Below are 18223 nucleotides of genomic sequence, written 5' to 3'. Positions count from 1 at the left end.
TTGTTGTTACCATAGCTCTCTGAAAGTTGTGAAATGCACTTATACACTCATCATGGTGAATAATTAAGATGCTCTTAATTCAAAAGGTAAGTGAGGAATAATAACAAGTACTCAGAATGAAGTAGTCAGACTCGTTTTGGAAAAAGTGGTATTTGTGCATATCGACTGCATAATTTTTTGAGTTGACTTCTGCTTGCCCAATGGAGATATTATTGCTCTGCCTGTTCCACCATATCCAATTGCAGGTGTTATATTCCTGCCTTATAAAAAACTTATTTTGCATTCTTACTGAAATTTGGCCTGGTGTGGTCACTTTCTTATTTCTTAATGCTATCTTGATGGAGACAAGCAGGTGCTGGACATTTCTGAAAAGCAAAAATTTATTCTAACTAAAGATGCACCAATACCAATACTAGTAGAGAATATCAGCGCCGAACCATGAAAATGTGTTGGATCTGGTATTGGCTCCAAAATATCAGTTTTACCAATATACTGGTTGGGCCTATAAATTGATGTAATAAGACTATTTACTTTATTCCTTCTCCTTTCATTTCTGTACTTGTATTATTATTAATCTATGTATGTATGTATGTATGTATGTATGTATGTATGCATTTTTTATTGTGAAACCATGAAAATAAACAGTAAAAAAAAAAGATTATTACTATTACTATTTACTGGTTATAGTTGGTCCAGAAAGTCTCATAGTGACTGATTTTTAATACAAAGTTGTAGTTACTTAAATAATAAATAACAGCTACATAACACATTGAATCATACATTTTTTTTTTGTTTTGTTTTTTTGTTTTTAGGGAAATAATCTGTATCAGAACTACACAGAGTTTACACAGGACCTGAGCCTGTTGTGCTGTGGTGTGCTGTAAACACATACCAGTACATATAGATGTGCTTGTCACAGCTTTGATACCAGAGCACTGAGCAGAAAAGCCTGCACTGAAGCTTTGTTACATGGACCTGTATGCATTGTGGGGGATGGGGGCAGAATAGACATGAGACAAAAGCAGCCACATGACACTACCTTCAAGCACAAAAGGAATCTGCATTTAAATGAGACTTGTAATTTTGTTACACAACTTGCAAGTATAATGATATATAAAGAACTAAAAAGGTCCTGTATTTTGTAATTGACTCTGGTGAGCTTTAAGATATGTCATAATGTTATCTCCTCAAAGACATGTTTGGAGTTGCGTTTTGTTTCATTCACACATGTTTAGTAATCCTCCATTATTAATCTGTCTACATCTCCAAAGCTCAAAATGCTGTTCCGTCTTGTGATGTCACATAGTACCGTGTTTTCCGGACTATAAGTCACACTTTTTTTCATTTCATTATTAAAATATATAATTTCACATCTTTGTTATTGTCACACTGACAACTGCACCAGTATGGCACCACAGTGATTAGTGATTTGGAGTGAGATCGAGAGTAAACTTGTTTGCTTGTTTGAGTTTTGTTGTATGTCTGTTTGTGTCTGTATGTAGACAACGGTATGTTGTGTTTGTGGCTGAAAATGAATGTATGTGGTTTTATGACTATAAGAATGGAGTTGTATGCGACTGTATGTAAGAATGATTTTAGAGTGTAAACAATAACCTTGTTTTTATTCTATTGTATTTTATTTCCTACAGGTTGACATTTTACACCTGTCCCGGGACTATGTATGAAAAATAGCCCTCGGGCTAATTCTGGCATATTTACATGCAAATGTTTATTAATGTGCATTGTCCCTGAAATAAATAAATTAATTAAAAAAATAGCCAAAGGAACGCTGTTTTGTGGAGATGCAAGCCCACTCATAGTGGAAAGCCCACTATGATGGAAACATCCAAAATGGAAACAAAAAAAATGCTTTTATTTACGCCTATTTTAGTTAAAATTTGAGCTATAAATCTGATATTTTATTCTAATTTAATTGAAGTAATCTATTTTCTGCTCCTCTCCTTTGTGTGTGTGTATGTGTGTGCACAGAGTGACCTGGCTTCCCTCTACATGAAAGCTGGACTGAAGAACATGGGTACAGTGTTCCTGATGACCGATTCTCAGGTTGCAGATGATAAGTTCCTCGTCCTGGTCAATGATCTGCTGGCCTCAGGTAAGCTCACATAGCACATACAACACAGGCACTTTTATAATTATGTCTCCGATAGCTCTAACACCATATAATCATAGGTTATCATATTTTTCTAATTGCTGGGTTTCAGATGACATCACAACATTCTATAGGAAAATAATATTTAATATAGACAAGGGGCAGCTAAAATATATACATTTTTTGTTATGATACAGAGATTTCATGCATTTAGTCAATAATAGAAATTATCAGATTCAACATTTGTGAATTTAACTATTGGATGACAATGACATGTACATGTACAGTGTTATCAGTGGGAAAAACTGGCTCTTGCCCCCATCTGGAATTATGGCATCATCACATTCTAGAATCTGAAATCCACCAATTATTACCTGGTTTAGTGGGATAGTAACTGTGGTAAATAGGGCTGTTGCAGTAACCACAATACTGCGGTATGATCAATCAAGGGCTCAAGTGACCACAGTAACCACATACATTTGCATTTTAATGAGGCTCCATGCACCTGCCCGGCATAATTTAATTATCCAACTATGAATCAATTCATGTTTACACAACTCTAAGCTGTGGAGACGCTGGGATATGTATTGGAGGACAGTGGTGAGAGAGGAAAAGGGGCCTCCACCCCTTTAAGAAAAGCCGTGTCAGTGTAATGCTAAGAGCCAGCACATCCCTTCAATCAGAGAGCTCAAGCTTCGAGCAGACGGAGGTTTATCAAGGGTGTACGGGCTTTACGTGTTACTTACTGACCAGACTTGAATGCTCATCGGGCAATGCTAAAACCATACACTGTAAAAACGACATAATTTTTGTTCAGCATTCAATAACCTGCGCTCTGTCCGTGGAGTTGACAAGTGTCTACAAGCACCGTCACACATGACACAACATAATATATCTTTGTAACAGAAGTGGCTGTTTTTGATGCGTGCACATGCGCACGTCTGTCACTCACACCTGGCTGTTGTTTTATGCAGCTATTTTTCATGTACAAGCCCAATTTACACACTAGAACAAAATTGCTGGTACCGTTGGTTAGTGAAATAAAAACTCACAATGGTCACAGAAATAACTTCAATCTGACAAAAGTAATAATAAAAATTCTATGAAATGTAACCAAGACATTGCTTTTCAACCATGCTTCAACAGAATTATAAAAAAAAATAATAAACTCATGAAACAGGCCTGGACAAAAGTGATAGTACCCTTAACTTAATATTTTGTTACATAACCTTTTGAGGCAATCACTGTGATCAAATGATTCCTGTAACTGTCAATGAGACTTTTGCACCAGCAGGTATTTTGGCCTATTCCTCATGAGCAAACTGCTCCAGTTGTCTCAGGTTTGAGGTTTCCAGACAGCATGTTTCAGCTCCTTCCAAAGATGCTCAATGGCATTTAGGTCACTTTAGAATAGTCCAAAATTTTCCTCTTAGCCATTCTTGGGTGTGGATATGCAGACGATCTGGCACTGCAGCACAGCGCATTTCTCTCCAGAATCCCTTGTCTTGAGATTTCATTGTACTCTGCACACATTCAAGACACCCTGTGCCAGACGCAGCAAAGCAGCCCCAGAACATAACAGAGCAGAGGAGGGACAGTGTTCTTTTCTTGATATGCTTCATTTTATCTGGCTGTGAACTTGGAGCTGATGTGCCTTGGCAAAAAGTTCCATTTTTGTCTCATTGGTCCATAGGACATTTTCCCAGAAGCTTTGTGGCTTTATCAACATGTAGTGTCTGACTTTTTTATAATTTGTTTTCAACAATGGTGTCCTCATTGGTCGTCTCCCATTAAGTCCACTTTGACTAAAACAATGACGCATGGTGCGATCTGACACTAATGTTCCTTGAGCTTGAAGTTCACCTTTAATCTCTTTAGAAGTTTTTCTGGGCTCTTTTGTTACCATATTCGTATTATCCGTCTCTTTGATTTGTCATCAATTTTCCTCTTGCGGCCACGTCCAGGGAGGTTGGCTACAGTTCCATAGATCTTAAATTTCTGAATAATATGTGCAACTGTAGTCACAGGAATATCAAGCTGCTTGGAGATGGTCTTATAGCCTTTTTTTCTTTCTAATCTCCTGAGACAACTCTTTCCTGTGCCTCCTCTGGTCCATGTCAAGTGTGGTACACACCATGTCACCAAACAGCACAGTGACCTGTAGCCCAATGTATAGGCCCACTGACTGATTACATGATTGTAGACAGCTGTGATGCTAAATAGTGGGCACACCTTGGATTAACATGTCCCTTTAGTCACATTATTTTCAGTCTTTTCTAGGGGTACCATCATTTTTGTCCAGGCCTGTTTCATGAGTTAATTTTTTTAAGTAATTCTGTTGAAGGATGGTTGAAAAGCAATGTCTGACTTTCATTTGTTAAATTTCATAGATTTTTTTTTAAATTCAATTCGATTCAATTCATTTTATTTTTGTAATGCCCAAAATCACAACAACAGTTGTCTCGAAGGGCGTTCATGTTTTGGTTGATGGGGGAAACCGGAGTACCCGGAAGAAACCCATCCAGACACGGGGAGAAACATGCAAAACTCCACACAGAAAGGCCTGGGCGACCCGGGATCGAGCCAAACCTTCTTCCTGTGAGGCATGAGTGTTGCCACTCAGCCACCATGCTGCCTACACACAAAAACAAAACAACAGGAAAGATCAGACAAAACAAGAAAAATCGGCCAGGCGAGGAGGAGGGCCAGGCGAGGAGGAGGAAGACCAGGCGAGGAGGAGAGCCAGGCAAGGAGGATGAGAGCCAGGCGAGGAGGAGAGGGAGGCAGGTGGAGGAGGGCCAGGCGGGGAGGAGGAGAGGGTCCAGCTGTCGGGGGCATCTGAAAGAGTTACACTCCACAGGGGGAGTGGGACAGGGGACAACATGTGAATAGCACTGCTAATGAGAAAATAGGATAAAGCAGAGGATAGTGCTCAGGTTGCCATACTTCCCCCAGCTAGTTATCTCCTACTGCAGCCTATCTTATCCCAGGTTTTAATGTCCCTAACTCCCTCACTAAGTAACCTGGTCATAAGCTATACCGAAGAGGAAGGTTTTAATCCTGGTCTTAAATACAGAGACTGTGGGGGCCTGTTTAACATCAGCAGGGAGTTGATTCCATAGCACAGGAGCTTGGTAACTGAATGCTCTCCCTCCCACTGTATGTTTAGATACTCTAGGAACCACTAATAGTCCTGCATTCTGAGAGCGGAGTGCTCTGTTTGGCTTGTACGGGACAATAGCATCTTGCAGATAGGATGGGGCCATACCGTTTAGGGTTTTGTATGTCAGGAGGAGGACTTTGAATTTGATTCTAAGCTCGACAGGAAGCCAGTGCTGATATTTTAGTACAGGACTGATGTGGTCTCTTCTTTTAGTTCCTGTTAGGACTCTGGCCGCTGCATTTTGGACCAGCTGGAGGCTCCTTATAGTACTTTTGGGGCAGGCGGCGAGCAGAGAATTACAGTAATCAGGTCTGGAAGAAACAAATGCATGGATGAGTTTTTCAGCATCGTTTTTAGGTCAAATATTTCTAATTTTTGTTATATTTTGCAGGTGAAAGTAAGTTTTACAAGCTAGGTGTATATGGGCTGTGAATGAGAGATTTTGATCAAATAGGACTCCAAGATTTTTTACAGTAGGGCTAGAAGCAATATTCACATTGTCAAGTGAGATTATCTGGTCCGACAGAGAATCTCTTTGACCTTTGGGACCAACGACAATGACCTCTGTTTTTTCAGGATTTAAGAGCAGGTAATTCAACGTCATCCAGGTTTTGATGTCCTTCACACAGACACTGAGTTTATCTATTTGATCAGTCTGATTTTGTTTCATTGATAAGTACAGCTGAGTGTCATCAGCATAGCAGTGAAAATTAATGCCATGTTTTCTAATAATGTTACCTAATGGCAACATATACAGAGTAAATAGGATTGGACCAAGCACAGATCCTTGTGGAACACCACACGCTACTTTAGAACAGGGAGAGGTGCTCTGGTTTATACTAACAAACTGGTACCTATCTGATAGATAGGATTTAAACCATTTGAGGGCGGTCCCTCTGATTCCAATGTCACATTCTAACCTCTACAGTAGAATGTTGTGATTAATGGTGTCAAACGCTGCACTGAGGTCCAGTAGGACCAGGACTGAAGCCAGCCCGTTATCAGCAGCTAGTAGTAAGTCATTTGTTACTTTAAGCAGTGCAGTCTCTGTGCTGTGGTGAGCTCTGAATCCAGATTGAAATTTTTCAAATGTATTATTGTCCTGCAGGTGGCGGCAGAGCTGTTTCACCACCACTCGTTCTAGAATTTTTGAGAGGAAGGGAAGATTTGAGATAGGTCTATAGTTGGCTAGTTCATCAGGATTTAGGTTAGTTTTTTTCAAAAGGGGTTTAATCACAGCATACTTAAAGGACTGAGGAACGTAGCCATATTTATTATGTTATGGATGGAATCTATTATTCGGGGGAGGGCTTCTTTGAGGAGTCTCAAAATTATTATTACTTTTGTCAGATTCAAGTTATTTCTGTGACCATTGCAAACAAAGAAGTCAAGTTCGCTGCTCATCCAAGCCGCTTCTTCAGTTCTGGTCAGAATGCTGGTGGCCACTGCCTTTAAATCTATCTGAGGGGAGGGGCTAAACACACTGAAACTGTAAACAGCTATTGTTTCCAGTTTCAACTGAGACTACCCTATTCAGCCCTTAACGACCCTGCTATTGTTCTGGGTCTGAGGATGGAGTTGTAGATGGGGGAGAGATTATGTCTCAGGCCCCCATTTCTGTTTAAGGAAGGACTCTCTTTCCTACCAAAAATAGCTTATTTAATTCTTCTCTCAAACCATTTCTTTTCTCTGGCTAAGATCTGAACTTCACTGTCTTCAAAGGATTGGTTAGTGGCTTTGAGATGGAGATGCACGGTGGACTGGGGTCCAGAGGAACTCTCCCGCCGGTGTTGGTACATCCTCTTATGGGTGGTGTACCTGGAAATGAGGCCAAAGCCTCCCATTCAAATTTTTCCATGTATAAATTAGCCATGATAGGAGAGACAGGTGAGCCCATGGCACAGCCATGGATTTGCCTGTAGAAGTTTCCTCTAAACTGGAAATATGTGGTATTAAGACAAATTTCCAGCAGTTTGCAGATTTGGTCCGGTGTGAGTTTAGTTCTCTCTTCTAGCTTAGTATCCTGCAGTAGTCTCCTCTTTGCTGCCTCCACCGCTACTGATGTGGGGACACAAGTGAAAAGAGAAGTCACATCAAATGAGACCATGGTCTCATCTGGATCAAATTGAAGATGCTTGATTTTGCTCACAAATTCAGCTGTGTTCTCAATATGGTGCTCCGTGTTGCCCACCAGAGGAGCCAGGATGGTCTTCAGATGTTTGGCCATATTGTATGTGATAGAATCAACACTACATACAATGGGTCTGAGGAGTACTCCTTCTTTGTGGATCTTAGGGAGGCCATAGATACAAGGAATTGAATCACCATATAGAGTCTGTAATACAGCTGTCTATCAATGACTTCCTCCTTCTCCAGCTTCTGTAAGCAGTGTATGTTTTTCTTTTTGTACCCACTGGTAGGGTCTCGTTTCAGCAGTTCATAGGTGGCGGTGTCACTGAGGAGGCTGTTCACTTTAGCCTTGCAATCAGCTGAGTTCAAGATCATGGTGCATCTCCATTTGTCAACTGGCAAAATGTTGATGATGTGGTCCTTTTCTAGAGCAGTGAGAGCCTTCCTTTCCTCTGATGTTATGTTGGAGGGGGGAGGTTTGGCGCTGCTCAGTGCGGCTGTTATTTTCAGTCTCAGTTCACCAGCTTCTGCCTCTGTAAGCTTATTGTTTTTAATGGCTGTTTCTGCTGCTGTAATGTAGTCCACTGTGGGGATCTGATTGGAAGTTACAGAGAAGTTCAGTCCTTTGGAAATCCTGTGGGTATACCACATATTTCCAGTTTAGAGGAAACTTCTACAGACAAAAACACGGAGGGAAAAGTAAAGGAGGAGCAACATGTGGAGAAAGCCCTCTCTGCTTGTGGATATCCAAAATGGGCCTTCAATAGATCGAAGAGAGCTAAAAAACAGGACAACAGGGAATCTGAACCTAGAAGGAGAGGTGTTACCATTCCTTACACTGTGGGTGTGTCTGGAAAACTTCAGAGAATCTTCAGACAGTATGAGATTCCGGTCTTTTTCAAACCCACAAACACTTTAAGGCAAAAATTGGTTCACCTTAAGGACAAAACCCTGAGCCATAAACAAAGTAATGTGGTCTACTCCATTCAGTGTAGTGAAGAGTGCAGTGAGCATTACATTGGAGAAACTAAACAGCTACTCCATAAGAGGATGTACCAACACCGGCGGGAGAGTTCCTCTGGACCCCAGTCCACCATGCATCTCCATCACAAAGCCACTAACCACTCCTTTGAAGATAGTGAAATTCAGATCTTAGCCAGAGAAAAGAAATGGTTTGAGAGAGGAGTTAAAGAAGCTATTTTTTTTAGGAAAGAGAATCCTTCCTTAAACAGAAATGGGGGCCTGAGACATAATCTCTCCCCCATCTACAACTCCATGCTCAGACCCAGAACAATGAGAACAAATAGGGTAGTCTCAGCTGAAACTGGAGACAATAGCTGTTTACAGTTTCAGTGTGGTTAGCCCCTCCCCTCAGATATATATAAGGCAGTGGCCACCAGCATTCTGACCAGAACTGACGAAGTGGCTTGGATGAGCAGCGAAACGTCTTCACTCTTACAAGATTTGTCCAGTTGACAGATTTAACTATTTGTTTGCTATGGATCAGACCTGGACTACTGAGGGTCTACACAGACATCTGTGACCATTATGAGTTTTTCTTTCATTAACCGAAGGGTACCAACAGTTTTGTCCACATGTGTACATGTTTTATTTTGGCCCTATATGCTATTCCGCACATACCGCTGGTGCGGTGCAGAAACACAAATTCTTTAACTGTGACCTCCCAATTGGTAAATATTTGTGGCCTAGTCAGCTTTTCCCAGGATTGTGATGTCATAGGTACAAATCTAGAGGTGTTGTGTACTGTCGAAAAACACATTATGCAATTGACTTTTAATCATGTTAAAATATTAACATAATTAAAAACCTGGAAATCAGGTCATTCACTGGTTTCAGTAATCCTCTGTAAAATGTATTTTGCCTCACCAAACACACAGTTTGAAATTTCCCAGGGTTGTGATGTCACAGGAAGAAACCCACACACTTCCAGTCTATAAATCATCACCAGACTCTCTCTAAGCAAACCACATTCATTACTACATGCTTGAATATGTTCCAGATTATGATAATTCCTTTTGCTGCCAGTAGATGGTAAACTGCATCAGATTAGAGTATGGGGAGCACTGAGGCTGTGAAATAATGTGTATTTCTTTAATCAGTCTTTATTTTAATTTCTAAATTTGAAATGCCAAAGCAAAGGCTCAACAAAAACACAGGTAATGCAATTCTAGTGGAATCAACTCCACCCAACTTCAAATTTGAATCTGAAACACAAGTAAACAAAAAGGGTGGAGGTGTGTGTGTGTTTTTTTAGAGGCAATATAGTTACTCACAGGTTGTCATTTTGGGTGTTTTCATCTTTTAAGTATGTTGCTAAAACAATCACCCTCCATACTCTACTTAGTCATATACAAACCTCCCCAGCACTGTTTGAGTTTTATTGATGATTTTACTGAGATGCTTTCAGTCGTATGCACAGACTTTGATGGTTTAGTCATTACAGGTGATTTTAATGTACATGTGGATAATATGTTTGATAGAAACGCTAAACAGCTCAGTTCTGTTCTTGAAACCTTTGGTCTGACTCAGCACGTCAGCGAGCCCACCCACATCAGAGGACACACTCTGGACCTGCTCATTACAAAAGGAGTAAATATTTCAAATGTCAATGTGGTGGATGTTGCTCTGTCTTTTTTGGCCTGTCTATTATTCCCAAACCAGCAGCTGGTCTTGCAGTTGTTCGAAGGAGATACAGACACACAGGTGCACTGTTCATGGAAATGATACACTTCGAAAATGCCTCATGTTCTAATGTTGATTATTTGTTAAACTCTGTGACTTCGAGTGTTTTGAATGTTGTGGACACCATTGCCCCGATGAAGGTTAAAAATGGTTAAAGATAAGCAGAAAGCGCCATGGAAGAATGATGATTCGGTCAGGGCACAGAAAAGGAAGTGATGGAGGGCCAAGCGGGAATGGTGCAAGTCAAAGCTCCAGGTTCATTATGAGATTGTCGTAACGGTGGGTGTAGTGGACCAAAGAGTGCAGACTCGGGGCAGATTTACGGTGTTCATTTACAATAGTGCAAAAGACAGTTTAGACAGTTCATTTATCACACACGGGACGTAGATAGCGGGAGTCAGACCAGACGGGCGTAGGGCAGGGCAGGATCAGGAAACCCAGGACCGGAGCGGGAGCGGAGACTGCCAGGACAGGAGCACGACGAGACCAGGGACAGGACCAGGGAAGACTGAGCAGGAGTGATCCAGAGAGCGGGAGCCAGAGCAGGAGACGGGAAGCAAGCCGGAGGCCAAGACAGGGCAGGAGGCAAGCAGAGGGTCGACTGTACCGGAGCTGGAGCATAGAGGCAGGAGCGAGAACGAGCAAGAGCAGGAATATTGACGCGTGGACAGTCTGACCGAGACTCTGGCCGAGACTCTGGTCCAAGACGGTCCTGGGGAAGACGAACAGACGACCTGGTCCCGAGTGTCTTCTTCCGAGCCCTCATATACTCAGCAGCAGGTGCAGGTAATTGCGCTGATGCGCTCCAGGTGCGTGCGGGAGGAGTCAGGAACTCTGCCCAGCTCTGGGCAGACAGGTAGTGGAGGGGGAGAGAACAGGAAATGCAAGATCATGACAGAGATTTACAGAGAAAAGATGCACATGTACAACCACACTTTATGTAGAACAAGGCAAAGGTATTTTTCTGACATTATTGGAAGTTGTAGTAACAACTCTCGTGTGCTATTTGCAACAGTAAATAGATTAACAAACCCCCCAGCTCCACTGCCGTTAGAACTAATTTCCACATCTAAGTGCAATGAGTTTGCAGTATTCTTTAATGAGAAGGTTCAGGGCACTAAAAATGCCAACAATTCCACCACGCAAATTACAACCCAGCACCCACCTAGACACTTAGTGAGCTGACTCACTTTGCACCTGTAACTGACAAAACTGTCAAAGGTATACTGTCAAAGCCAGACTTAAAGAGACTTATCCATGCATTTGTCTCCAGTAGGTTAGACTACTGTAACGGCCTGCTCACTGGCCTCTGTAAATGAGCCTTAAGACAGCTGCAGTACATCCAGAACGCTGCTGCTTGCGTCCTGACTGGAACCAGGAAGTATGAGCACAGAAGTCCTGTGCTCAGGTCCCTGCACTGGGTTCCTGTAGCTCAAAGAACAGACTTTAAAGCAGCTCTACTTGTGTATAAGTCTCTCCATCTCTGAAATGTTAGTGCCATATGAACCATCTCCTACTTTGAGGACTTCAGGGACAGGCCTCCTGCTGGTGTCCAGAGTTAGGACTAAACATGGGGAAACGGCGTTTCTGTTTTATGCAGCTAAAACCTGGAACAGTAAAACCTGGAACAGTCCTGTAGCTCAAAGAACAGACTTTAAAGCAGCTCTACTTGTGTATAAGTCTCTCCATCTCTGAAATGTTAGTGCCAGATGAACCATCTCGTACTTTGAGGACTTCAGGGACAGGCCTCCTGCTGGTGTCCTGAGTTAGGACTAAACATGGGGAAACGGCGTTTCTGTTTTATGCAGCTAAAACCTGGAACAGTCTTCCTGAAGATGTGAGACAGGCCTCTACTTTGACTATGTTTAAATCCAGGCTCAAAACAGTTCTGTTTAGCTGTGCATATGACTGAAAGTTTTTTATTCTGCCCTCTTCTGTTTTAATGTTAATTTTATGATGATTATTTGTAATTATTTAAGTTTTGATTTGTGTGATTTTAATGTCCTTCTTATTCTGTGAAGCACTTTGAATTACTTTGTGTACGAATTGTCCTATACAAATAAACTTGCCTTGCCTTGCCAAAGGTATTCGAGAGCATAAAATCTTCTCTGGACATCAGATTGTGTTAATCATTTACTTACATTAGCATTCTATTACATCCAGTTTGATTATTTTCAATCAAGCAGGTGGAGTGCTAAGACTGAAGCCAGACAAGGCAACGAAAAGGATAGTATAATTTCATATCATACATCAGTTCTAAAGCATGAGAAGCAAAGTGACTAGGGCATGTTTAAAGGCTGATAATGATACAAGTACTAAATAATATTTGTCCTTTAGCATTTCCATAGCAAAACATTTAAAGGCACAGAGGTAGACAAAACATTATTTACAGCATTTAATCTAAATAGTTTTTCCATGGTGCCCACAAAATTGAATATCGCAGGGGCAGTAGCATGAACAGGGGACTCCCAGACTCCACTTTCCCCAAATATTCAGAAATAAAATGAAATTGCAGTGGCTTCAAAAAGGGCATAAAGTGACATTTCGGCACTTTTGTCTTAATTTTACAGTCCATTCACTTTTGTATTACAAAATTATGTTAAGGAATATGATTTCTCATTAACTGTACATGTTTTGAACTAAACATTGTCCTGCCACTTAAGCCTCATCCTACATTTCCCTGGCTCCCTCTGCACTCTGGCACATTCACAAAGATGAATTTAGACTGGAAGGGAATACTAGCTGCCTTATTAAACATGAATCAGCGTTATAAGGATTATTAACACAGTAAACCTTGTGTAAATCTAATTGTTCTGCACTCAATGTACGAGATATTAGAGTGCTGTATGATATGGAGAATGCACTTGCTGAGTAACACCAGGGCTGAACATTTCTCAAAAGTAATTGAAATGTGTAATATCTTCTTGAGATAATCTTTCGGAAGATTATGGGGATGCTCATAAAGTTAGGTTTTCAAAAATAAAATATACTCTTAAGAAGACTCCTATATAGTTAAAATCTATGACACCCATAGATCATTGTTATATAGTGCAACATTGCAACATTTGATCTAAAATTATTTCATAAAATGTATTGGTCCACTGACTTCCCGCCTGTCATCACAGCTGTTGGCCCCTCTTATAGATAGCTGCAGATCATGCTAGTGATCAGTGGATTTTATTTAATTTGTGTCAAAATGACTGTGACACTGCAGAGTCCTCTGTATATCACCACCTAAGAAAAAGTAGAACGAAGTAAGTAACAAACAGACGACAAGTACCGGTGGTGGTTAAAGTGGGAGTTGATTGGAGCAATCACATCTTGAATACAGAAGAATAACGATTACTTAGACATGCATGAATCACTCTAAGTACAACTTTATGTGGGTAAATGAGAAGGGAAAACAATTATAACATGGTTTAAAGCTCTAAAAGTTAATTTTGCATAATAGGTCTCCTTCAAAATCTGAGTCACACAATAGAAACTCAACAGTATTCATAACATTTCGCCTATTAATTGAACTGAAACTTTGTAGCCCCAGTAACACCTCAGGGGTGGACTTGGACAGAGAAAATAAATTAGGCATGGTTTTCTATTAAGGTGCAAAAGTGCTCTGACTCATTCCATTATAAGTGTGGGCATTAGTCTCAGCAGTGAGAGAACGCTTCGAGTGCAGGGGAGTCACTGATGGCTGGATCATTACAGGGCACTTTTGCTATTTTGACCCTATGCTCTAGGCAAGGGGTGTCAAACACATTTTCACCAAGGGCCACATCAGCAAAATGGCAGCCCTCAAAGGGCCAGATTTAAAATGAATCTAACTACTTTTTTAACTTGTTCATTATCTGTTTTTGTATTTATTACTTATTCAAGTTACAAATATTGCATATGCATTTGCCTAGATGTAAAAATATGGCTGTGTAACTGCGTATCTCCTGATAAAATGGCATTTTAAGACCATCATACCTTTTAATTTACCCTGTTGAGGGTCACATAAAATGATGTGGAGGGCCACATTTGGCCCATGGGCCTTGAGTTTGACACATGTGCTCTAGGCACTTCTCAAATTTGAATATTGTATCAATTGGGGCTTGGGGAAGGTTCTGTTCAGTAAGTGATCCAATGGGACCTCCACTCCTTAGAAATGATAAAATGCCTCAAAGTAATTGTATAGCCTATGTTTGCAATGAATGGGGCTCTGGCTCTTTTAACTGACAAGTTAAAAGAGCCAGAGCCAGCATGTGTCTGAAGTTAACATATATTACTGTGCTTTTAATAACAACATGGCAAAGCAAGTAAAGTGCTGCACAACTCAGTGGAACCATAGTGTATCTTATTTAATTCAATTAATGTGATATAAAAATACAGAATATGTACTTATGATATGTCCTACCACTATATTGGCAGGACAATGTCCCCCGCCCTGTCAGTCAAATTATGCTGTGCTAATCGCTTATTGTCAAAACAAGCATCTTCACCAAATCTATTCCGCTAATCTATACAAAACTACTATATTGATATTAATACACTCCAGATTTTCTCTGTGAAATCGGCTCTACTCCACGAGGTAGCTACGGTAGCTGCAGTAGCTGTGGTAGCTGCGGTAGCTGCGGTCGTGATGGTAGTGGTGGAGGCAGCAGTAGCAGCGGTGCCTCTCCAGATGATAACACAGCACAGACAGGTGCAGAAACTGTCCCGGCTCAGGAGTAAGTTAGACTGTGGTTTGTAGTTGATATGAAAATGCATACTTTTTCTTACTGACACTTTGCAAGGCAAACCTACTAGTTTAAGTAACTTTGTTAGCATCTTTGTGTGTGTTGTGGAATTTTGTGGACTAGTAATAGTAAGAGTAAAACCTTTAAAATAAAAATAAATAAATAAATACATAATAATAATTTAAAAAAAAACAAAAAAAAAAAAACAAAGAAGTTGTTTGAAATAAAAAAAAAAAAATTCTAGTTTATTGAATCATTTGTGCACAATTGTCAAAGAACTGTTGTCCCTAACAGAGTGTCGTCTCGCCCTCAACTCACAAATGAACATACATATAGTGTGTTTATGCATGGAAACAATAGTACAAGAAAACCAGTTTAGTCTAGTCAAAGTGGCCCAAGGCCACTGGACATATCTTGCCATAGAAATAGAGACTTTGGTATCACTATAAGGTGGTTGTGACACAGACAGATGTCTCCACCATAAAGATTAGAATACAGAATGCCATAACATGTCGCAGATTGAAGTGTGCACTGTGCAAGGGTTATAAAGTAGTGAGAGGATAAATAGTGATTTGAACCTGTGACTGTTGTCTTATTTTGTTTGCTTATGCTTTTATTTAGAACAGCACCATACATTTAAACTGTATTTGGTCATAACGTCAGAATTAATAACTGAAAATGATTAAGGCCTTAATGAAATTAAACAAACAAGTTTTTTGTTTTTTTTTTTACAGCTATTCATTGTTTTAAGCAATATTAAATGCATGGAAATTGAAATACAGCAGTAAGAAAAAAGACAATTGATGAAACCCCCCCACCAAACCAGTAAACCTAGGGGAAATACTGATATAACAAAGGTTACAGTATCTCAAAGTGGCTTCACATTTTAGAGACAGCAATACTGGAATAGAGATACATTAGATTTGTCCTTCTGTGACTACTGTGCAATTTGAAAGTGATGTTTGTGTTGCAGGGGAGATCCCAGACCTGTTTGCAGATGATGAGCTGGAGAACATCTTGTCTACAGTGAGGCCGGAGGTGCGCAGCTCTGGGGCCCTGGACTCCAGAGAAAACTGCTGGAGGTTTTTCATAGAGAAGGTCCGGAGACAGCTCAAGGTACTGCCCATACACAGCACAGAACTGGAGCTCCCACCTTCACACAGATATATAATAGAACCACACATTTACACATATATTAATGGTATATTGTCAGTCATTATGTCAGTGTCTATGGAATATATACAGCACCAATGCACCACAAAAGTTTTAGAGATTTGAGAACCTTAATCATGCAATTCTGGTGTGCATGGACACCTGGGGTAGACTGATGGAAGTAGGGCTGCCAATCGGCACCATCACCCCCCACCTCATTCATACTAGGCATGTCAGGTGAAGTGCCTTCAATGACAGTTTCCACTCAAGCGACTGCTGCCCCACTGTGGCACCTGTTATTCTAGCAGTCTCCCATCCAATTGCTAAAGACGCCATCCCTACCTATGATTCTTAAATGTTTTGTTGCAATATTTCATGGACAACAAAGTTTCACATGAATCACTTCAAGTATTATGTCTAGTAGTAGAGACTTCCTGCAATTTGAACACTAAAGATATTATGATGTCTCCTATGTTGATCCAATGCAAATAAGTTGGATTTTACATTATTTAACATTAAATATATTTAATGGGAAAAAGTGTTAATTTTCCATTTTTATTTGTGACTGGTGAATGATTACATTGCAATATCATAGCATTACATTATTTAATAAAGTTAAGCAAGGTCTTTTCACATTTCACACATCCCTACACAGATGGCATCTCTCAAGTTCCCTTTCCTCTCTTATTACTTACTATAACAGCCCCATACAACAATCAGCATCTGTGTTATGATCAGGCCCTTCCCTGGATCATCACGTATCCTGACATTTCAGATTAACTTCAGCACCAGTGTGTTTCTAAGGCCATAACTGTTGGTATAAATCTCCCACACAAGGGAGATTGTCCCACATATTTGTTGTATTCCCTGGGGTGACAAAGAGATTCCAGCGGGTTCTTCATCCCACTATTATTAGACCCACAGCTCCCCAAACCCCCACCCACACTCCCCTCCCCAGCCCACTCCGGCTCCAAATAAATGAGAGAGCCAGTCCCCAGAGCAGAGCCCACAATCACACCATTTTCTTCCATTTGCCTCCCTGTCTCTCTCCTTCCGCACGGTGCTAGTGTCCCTAAAAAGTTAGCATTAAGTATCAGAGTGTGGCAGTGTGTTGTAGATAAGTTTGTAAAGTGGAATCAATGCACTTGAGTCAGTTTTGCGTAATATAGGACTTTTACCCAACATTCACAGGGAACAAGGAAATGGACTTGCATAATTTGAATTATGTTATGTCATGATTCTTCATGTGTAAGAATTGCCAAGATTGACCAGTTTTGGGACACACAAATCTGAAAAACTGAAAAAAACAAGGTTAAATTTCTTACTTCATGTTGCTGACATGCATGCAAGATTATACAAAAAATGTGTGTTCAAAACGTGCAATTTTATTGATACACAAATACAGTAGCTCAAAATAGTAGGCTAACCAATGAAAATATGTTAGCACTACCTTTAAACTCCTGATAATTCTTCCTATGGCAAAAACAAGTAAAAAAAATAAATAATAATAATAATAAAGCCAGTCGGGAACTAATATTGACTGTTTTGTGAGCAACATTTAAATTAACCATTTTCCATTAAGCACATTTCCGCTCCTGTGGTCTTCAATGTGATTATAATTCCACAATCTGAATGGTTCTCGTGCGTGTGTGCCATTCATTCAGTGACCTGAATAGATGCACCGGCCGAGAATTACAGCTCGTTTTCTCTGCATATTTACTCCATCACTCTGTTACTGCAGAAGCCATGACTTGAACACTCAGATTATATATTATGTGACAGTTAAAGAAAGTGCAAAATCAAGAGAAACCATAGACTGTATATATAAATTGACATAGCTAACTTGCTATTGTTACAAATAGGAAGTGGCCATGACCTTGTTTCTGGCTCCATATAAACTGGCTCAAATTCACGTTCTATTGAAAAAAAACATTGTCCCTCTCTCCATAACTGCTGCTGTCAGGTTTGTCATTTTGGTCTTGAAATGTTCATATTAACCCGCTCTATAAGATCCTGGTGTATTTTTTCACTATTTTGTCACTATTTTTTCATTATTTTTACTCTACATATCAACATATCAACAACAGACAAATCAGCACCTTCAGTCCCCAAGGTTGCTCCCACTAGAGCAGTGGTTCTTAACCTGGGTTCGATCGAACCCTAGGGGTTCGGTGAGTCAGTCCCAGGGGTTCGGCGGAGGTCAAGACATGCACCAGACTCATATGATTCGCGGACTGCGAGCGTCTCCAG

General features: G+C 40.4%; 1 protein-coding gene across 2 annotated transcripts in view; it reads left to right on the top strand.

The window, feature by feature from the left end:
- Nucleotides 1-18223, top strand: part of dnah9 (dynein, axonemal, heavy chain 9) — a 612810-nt gene that overhangs the window by 236575 nt on the left and 358012 nt on the right. For both annotated transcript variants that reach the window (XM_033984465.1, XM_033984463.1), the window contains exons 51-52: nt 1990-2113; nt 15795-15937. In XM_033984465.1, coding sequence (XP_033840356.1) covers nt 1990-2113; nt 15795-15937 — 267 coding nt within the window. The remainder of the gene's footprint in view (nt 1-1989; nt 2114-15794; nt 15938-18223) is intronic.

This window comes from Periophthalmus magnuspinnatus, chromosome 19 (genome assembly GCF_009829125.3).
Source record: "Periophthalmus magnuspinnatus isolate fPerMag1 chromosome 19, fPerMag1.2.pri, whole genome shotgun sequence".
Lineage (NCBI taxonomy): Eukaryota > Metazoa > Chordata > Actinopteri > Gobiiformes > Gobiidae > Periophthalmus > Periophthalmus magnuspinnatus.
Note: the sequence above shows the minus strand (reverse complement) of the source record. Positions and strands in the feature narration are given on the sequence as shown.